Source organism: Branchiostoma floridae, chromosome 7 (genome assembly GCF_000003815.2).
Source record: "Branchiostoma floridae strain S238N-H82 chromosome 7, Bfl_VNyyK, whole genome shotgun sequence".
NCBI classification, from domain to species: Eukaryota; Metazoa; Chordata; class Leptocardii; order Amphioxiformes; family Branchiostomatidae; genus Branchiostoma; species Branchiostoma floridae.
In genome coordinates this window covers 23,222,253-23,229,712 of record NC_049985.1, presented here as the reverse complement: position 1 = coordinate 23,229,712, position 7,460 = coordinate 23,222,253, and the positions used below count along the sequence as shown (strand labels likewise).

The window sequence follows — 7,460 nt, the reverse complement described above, 5'->3', positions numbered from 1 at the left end:
AGGACATTATTTGAATAATCTATAAGAAGCATTTATTATACGCCAGTCGAAAAGGTTTATATCATTTAAAGACCAACACTGTGCTATAAAACCACCCAATAAATTCGGCTAACGTAAACATCGGGGAAGGCTGGCTGAGACTGTTGACCAACACAAGTTTATTTTCAATTCAATTTCGAAATTAGGATACTACATAAGGTATTGGAGTATGATTATACATAAGGCTTTACCTAACCCAGAATATAAAGTAATGAAAATGCTGGCTTGTCTTACTCTGATACTGTGAGACATAACTGACAGTTACTTGTCCAGTCTACATAGCCCCTGTTGGTACACTTACAAATTGACAGCACATTATTAGCCATATTTCTAGACACATAAATATCAGAGCTAATTCAGTTATAAGGAAGATTTTCAAGTTGCAATCATGTGTTGTAGATACAAAAGACACTGATACAAAGTTGGCAGAGCAGAGTTGAAAGTGAAATTCAATTTGAACACAAGATTGGTTTTCCAAAATTTGAAAGTTGCTGTTATTAGGACCTCGATTATGTAACTTTGTTACAACTATCTGGATCATTCTGCAGGGTTTGATAGTGTTTCCTTGAAAACCTGTAGAGAAAAATATTTGAATTTTTGACCAGTACATTATGCTAATCTGTCCCTGCCTTTGTTTCCAGGGTGTAGACAGTCTGGGATTTTTATTAGTTTATGTATTTATAGGGGTCAATTCACCCCTGTAGCTGCTCGGATGGTCACAGTAGGGAGTACTTCCTTAGTGCTTTACCCAGGTTTCAGCTGATTCCTCTTCAACTTTACTGAGCTTCCGGTCTCCAAAGCAAATGTTTGTGAATGTAATTTTTTCACATTTTCATTTTTTTTTCTAATTGGTAAGGTTTGGTTATGTACATCACGGCGTTCTCGTAATTGCATATATCGTCAAAGAGCACATTCTTTGTAATATGCTTAGCATGTATGGTTCTGTACAACGAAACCACAGAACAATATCCTGGCACCTATGGGTCCCATGACCAGCCCGTCGATGAGAGTCACTGCACTGAGGAAGAAGATATCACCAACCCACGACAGGCTAGTCAGCAAAGAGGACACGGTGGACAGTCAACTGCAGAAGATACAGACGAGATGGGCCGTAACGGTGCCCGCCTGCTGGAGAACCCGATGTACGCGGTGGGTGTGTTACAACAAGATGACGGAGGTACGTTTTGTTGTTGACATTGTCATAACATTTACCATTTCAACTACAGGGATGAGTAGAGCAATTCAAGAACTGAACGTGTGTGCGTGGACGAACAGAGCAACTTGAGACATTTTTAAGGGATTGGAAAGGCATTTCCCTTTCTGTGAATTCCAATGAAGGGACCTTATTATATCAGTTGAGTGCATGTATGCTACTTAATGCCATACAACAGGATTTAACTATTGCAGATTCTGACTCTTCCTTTGAAAAGTGATATCATGCAAATGTATCTAGTAAAGTGAATTGGAATGGACTGTCCGAACAGACAAGTCTGTAACACATATATGTACAGCGCAGGTATCGCCGTTGTTTATACAAGCCTTTTTTTGTAACTTGCCGTTATCTGATATTTGCAGAGCCTATAATCTGATATTTGCAGAGCCTATCAAAAATACCACTCAAAGAACAAAGGCCGATTGAATTTGAGGAATTCTTTTGAAAAACACCGTAAGTCGTAAACAACAATTTCAAGTAATTGTCTGGAAAGGAATGGAACATTCTATAATGATAACTGCCTATCAGATCGGTTGGCTTCTTTTTAACCAATGATCATCCGAATGAATTGAGCATTTACTTTTTAGATAAGAGTTAGATTTTGATCAGGTAGTTAAGATCAGAAAATGGATTTTAGAAGCCCTTTCTCTCTAAACTTCAAATGTCTGGAAATATAATTTATCGATGTTTTTCTTGGCCATTTATTTCAATAAACTTTTTTTGGTTATTCATTATTAGAGATTAGAAAGTAGGATGTACAACTGTATCAAACTGTAACAAAATATACATATTGTTCGGGATAACATTTTCACATGCACGCCATGTTGTGAGAGCCATTTTAATGACGTCATTAAATGTAACATCCGGGTACTGTTGATATGCAAATCCGATTGATGACACATGACATTCGGCAGGTTCCCTCCGAGAGGACGAAACCAAACAAGAATCTCCTGGTACCGATGAGTTCCATCAGAATCCGGGCAACGACGTGTACCACTGCATTGGTGACGATGAAAGAACCAGCCCACGACAGGCTAGTCACCAAAGCGGACACGGTGGACAGCCAACTGCAGAAGATACAGACAAGACGGGCCGTAACGGTGACCTGTTGCAGAACCAGATGTACGCGGCGGGTGTGTTACGTCAAGACGACGGAGGTACGTCTTAATTGTTGCTTTGTAACGTGTACCATTTCCACCACATAGGAATGGATAGAACAATTTAAGGACTGAATGTGTGCTTGTGTGTGTGCGTGCGAGTACGTGCTTGTATGAACAGTAAATTTCTTGTAACTTTTACCATTTCTGCCACAAAGGATGTTTGTGCGAGCGCACCTATGTGCGTGAACGAGCAGTACAACTTCAGAAGTTATCAATGGGTTGGAAATGGATTGCCTTTCTGTGAATTCTATGAATGGACCTTTTCATATCAGTTGAATTAATGCATGAATGTTATTTAAGGCCATACAACAGGACCTAACTATAGCAGACTCAGACTCTTCCTTTGAAATTTGTTCGTTGGAATTGAACGGCCCAAAATTCATATCTAGCCATCGAATACGTATATGCACCGTGCGCAAGTACGTCGTTGTTTATGCTAGCCTTTTTTGTAGCTTGGTATAGTCTTATATTTACAGAGCCTGTAACAAATACCAGACGAAGCGGACACGATGGACACTCAACTGCAGAAGATACAGACAAGACGGGCCGTAACGGTGCCCGCCTGTTGGAGAACCCGATGTACGCGGCGGGTGTGTTACCACAGGACGACGGAGGTACGTTTTGTTGTTTGCTACCATTTAAAATCCGCAAAGAAATTATAACAAAATTAAGACAAGTGGAGTATTTTATATCATGAATTTGCTTTTCCTTTTAATTACATCAAGATGTATTGGTCAACAGATAATGTAACACGTCAACGATGCTGGAGACAGTTGTGTGTTTCCCAACTGCTTCAACGTGACATCTTACCGTTCCTATCTGGTTCTCATCATGGTCGTCATCATCGCAATAGTTGTAGCTGCGGTCATTGGTGCAGGAGCTGGTCTCGTCACATTCCTCACAACCGTGAAGGAGACTCATCCTCCAACACACAACAGTTCTCTGGAGCGGAGTGGTACGTCAAGCCGACCAGTGTCACCATTCCCCACCACCCCTACCGATTCTACACTGGAAAACAAAAATGGAAACCTCTCGGTTGGTTCCCTACCCTGCATTTAACGTGCAGTTTTAGACCTCTAATGTTTTGCTTTTATGTAAAACAAGAAGCAACTGTTAATAGAAAAAATAGAATATGCATTTCTTTTTATCAATAACACGGAAATCTTCCAGGTTATAGATATGGTAGCCTTAGGTTCACACATGTTCACACATGTTCAAACTTCCTTTTTAACAGTCTTAGAACAATTTTGAATTGAATAATTTTGAAACGACTTCAACTATAGCTAATGTAAGGAAAAGTCTTTTGAAATGCCCCAGACGGTAACTACAGATAAAGTAAGAAAATGCCCTAACCTATAATGAACCCCAGTTTTGTACTGTACAGTGACAAGAACATATTTTCGTATTATCGTTTGCCACCAGGTTTGGACACAATATGTCGAGAGGACAGGGTTTGAACAGCTTCAGAAGACTACAAAGCAACAACCTTTAACGACTCCTGAAGGTACGACACTGCAACGTTGCTTTATTGCCATATTGACGTTTATGATATAGCTACGATAGTATGGTATGATTTTCTGTAATATCATTTATCACAGCAACAAAATTTAAGACTAAATTTAGATGTGTATTTGCAGAGACATAAGGTCATTTCATTGCATGATTAACGATTGTATACATTAACGAAACAACAGTACGTCAACAGGGTTGTGGTAATGTGTATTTTTCCCCATCCACTTCCACAGGATGGCTGATACCGGATCCGTCATGGGTTGTGGGGTCCACTGGCACACCGTGGGTCCACGACGGAGTGACGTATGATGCCGCAAAAGCCTTGGATGGGGACAACGGGACCTACTGGAACCCTTATGGCACCGTCTGCACCCACTGGTACATCGCATTAGACTTCACAGTGCCCCAAACGCTGACCGGCATCGCAGTCAACAGCTACGGAGACACAGCCCACGACGTTGCAGCCTTCACGCTGCAAAAGTCGCAGGTTGGGAGGCCGTACGACTGGGAGGACGTCGTGACCGTTACTAACGTGCAGGGAGGGACGGACCTGCGGCAGGAGTTCGGCGGGTTCCAGGGAACAGCACGGTACTGGAAGTTCCTCATCACTCGGACCCACTCGGGCTTTCAACCATGGCTAACAGAACTGAACTTCCACGGAATATTACCAGGTAAAGATAATAATTTCGTAAGATCGGTAAACTATAGGCTACGAGAATTTTACACAACCAGATTATATTAACTTTGGCTTACGTTTCGGTGTCTATCAGACACCTTCCTCAGAGCTTGTAGCCGATGTAGGTGGCGCTTTTTCGGCGAGAACACAACCCCAAACATGGCTAAGTTTATATCCCCCCCCCCCCCCGTCCCGGTTCATCACTGAAATAACTTTTTAATTGACTGGGAGGGGGCCACGTTCATAGACAGGGAAGACAACGGGAGGACCCGGTGAATAAAGGAGGCGGTATGGAAAGAAAGTCAACTCGGTGATGAACTGGGACGAGGTCGGGGGGTATAAACTTAGCCACATTTGGGATTGTGCTCTCGCCTCAAAAGCGCTACCTACATCTACATATAGCGGCGAGAAGTCAGAACTTTTGTGTCTGTGAGCTGTGCCGCCCTGTCGTCTCAGTGCAGTAACAGACAGGGAAATGTTGACAAGGCAACTACTGTATTCTCATCTTTACCAGAAGTCAATGTTGCCCTGGGAAAGTCAGCGTTCCAGTCAACCACGCACAACGGTGCTGCCAGCCGTGCCGTAGACGGGAACAACAGTACCACGTACGGCTCTGGATCCTGTACACACACGTCACAATGGGGGGAGGATAACGCAACCTGGTGGGTGGACCTTGGGCAATCGTATGAGATCAGCAGGTATGTGTACAGCTTTTAAGTTTATATCAGACACTAACACACACACACACACATTTTCCGGGGGGCGGGGGCTGGTTCCGGACCTTTAAAAAATCGGTGGACCGGATGTACCTATTAGAAAATAAACAGATTATATGATCAGGAATTCACACATTTTGGGGCTTACCGGTCGAAGAAAATAACAAGAGCGAAGCCGAGTCAAGTTTTCTAGTCTATTCAATCATACAGAGGCATTTAAACTTGCAGGAGTTAAGAACGCCAGTAGGAGTCAATTTCCACAAAACATTTTTCTTTGTAGCGCTATAGCGAAATGGTTTTGAGTATTGCCCATTCACATGTTTTAACATACTGAATCAGGTCCAGGTTCAGGTCCGGACCTGGACCTGATCCTTTGGGCCTGAACCGGACCTGGACCTGAATGTTATGTACCGGTGTGACAGCGATCCCCGGGGGGGGGGGGGGGGGGGACATCACTAGCGTTTTCGCCCCCCTTTAGCGTTTTCACCACCCCCCCCCCCAAGAGCAGCTGGTTACTACATATTACAGGTGCGCTACCTGGTACTATACTGCACCTGGGGAGTAACGTATATGGTGTGTTACCTGGTACCTATATGGCACCTGATATAGCTGTTGCTAAATGCTATACAAACACTGGTAAAGTACCAGTCTTAAGAAACACGGGTAAATGCATCAGTTCCTAAATACTAGAAAAAACAGTCTTGTTGGAGGTGAAGGTATCCCTTGGCCAGGTGCATATACCAAAATGTGCGTTATTCTAATTAATACCTAATATTTGCATAATTAATAAAGACATTACATAGTTCTTTTGTGGTCACTTCATGGTAGAGACTTCATATTGAAGATATATAGGTTGCTTGAGTACAGATGAATACAATGAAATACATCTTATGTCAAGACTCAGGTATATGCAATAATGGGAATACAGGGGACCCAACCCTCCTTGTCTGAAACAAGTTCAACTATCTTATTACCATGTAATTACGTTAATATTGATACTATGAATGGAGTTATGTATCAAACTCGTGTACTTATATCATTCTGAAACTGCATTTTGTGATTTATACCAATCAACTTCTAAAATGTCATGTAAACCCGTTTTTTTGGGGGGGGGGCAAAATCGCTAAAGGGGGGCGAGGTAGGGGGGCGAGATCACTAGCCGGGGAGGGCGAGATCGCTAGTGATTTCGCCCCCGGGGGGCTAGATCACGGGGGGGGGGGGGGCGAGATCGCTGTCACACCGGTACCAACCCATACGTGCATCCAAATACAGTCAAACCTGTCCAAGACGACCACCCGGGGGACCGGGAAAAAGCGGTCGATTTGGACAGGTGGTCGCTGAGAAGAGTATCGACTCAAAACATGCCCGATGTAAAGTATAAATGGTTGCCGTTGTGTTTAATGGCAAATAGCAAGCACACTGCACGCACGCAAAGAAGCGAGGTCTTTAATGTCAAATACAACACGCACACTGTAAACTGTAAATTTAACCCTAAAATCCGACGCAAACTGGCCGATTTTGGCACAAAATCGCGCTACTTATCATGAAAAATCGATGAAAACCTCAATCTTGAAAATGATGCGGTCGTTATAGGTCCCAATTTGGGCCGGTCGCGGTCGCGTTGGCCAGGTGGTCGTTGAGAAAAGGTCGCTTAATGCTTACGTCAATTGGAAAATAAATCGGGACCGAGAAAAAGCGGTCGAAATGGCCAGGTGGTCGCTGAGAAGAGGTGGTCGCTCGGGCAGGTTTGACTGCATGCACAAACCTCAACTTCCTATTGTTTAACGTCTACAGGGTATTTATCTTCAACCGCCAGGACTGTTGTTCGGAACGAATCAACCCCTTCAACATCCACATCGGTGATTCTGACCAGGTCAGCACGAACCTCAGGTGTGGAGGTGATCATCAGATGGACTTGAACCAGCCGTCCATTTCCGTCTCCTGTCAGGGGATGAAGGGTCGATATGTGGGCGTCCGTCTTCCCGGAGCCTCCCGTGTACTGACCTTGTGCGAAGTCCAAGTATTTGCATTTTCGGGTAGGTCTTCACTACGTTCACTTTACATGGTTATATAATTTTCATCTAGGGCGTTTTAACCCTCAGTGGGACCGTGTAGCGCAGTGGCAGCGTGTTTGCCCCGTGACC

At 43.6% G+C, this 7,460-nt stretch overlaps 1 protein-coding gene across 1 annotated transcript; it reads left to right on the top strand.

The window, feature by feature from the left end:
- Positions 1–975: 975 nt before the first annotated feature.
- Positions 976–3,652, top strand: LOC118420179. The gene is made up of 5 exons (XM_035826893.1): positions 976–1,216; positions 2,167–2,409; positions 2,889–3,026; positions 3,266–3,447; positions 3,647–3,652. The coding sequence occupies exons 1-5, from the start codon at positions 976–978 to the stop codon at positions 3,650–3,652; spliced, it is 810 nt and encodes a 269-aa protein (XP_035682786.1).
- The last annotated feature ends 3,808 nt before the right edge of the window (positions 3,653–7,460 follow it).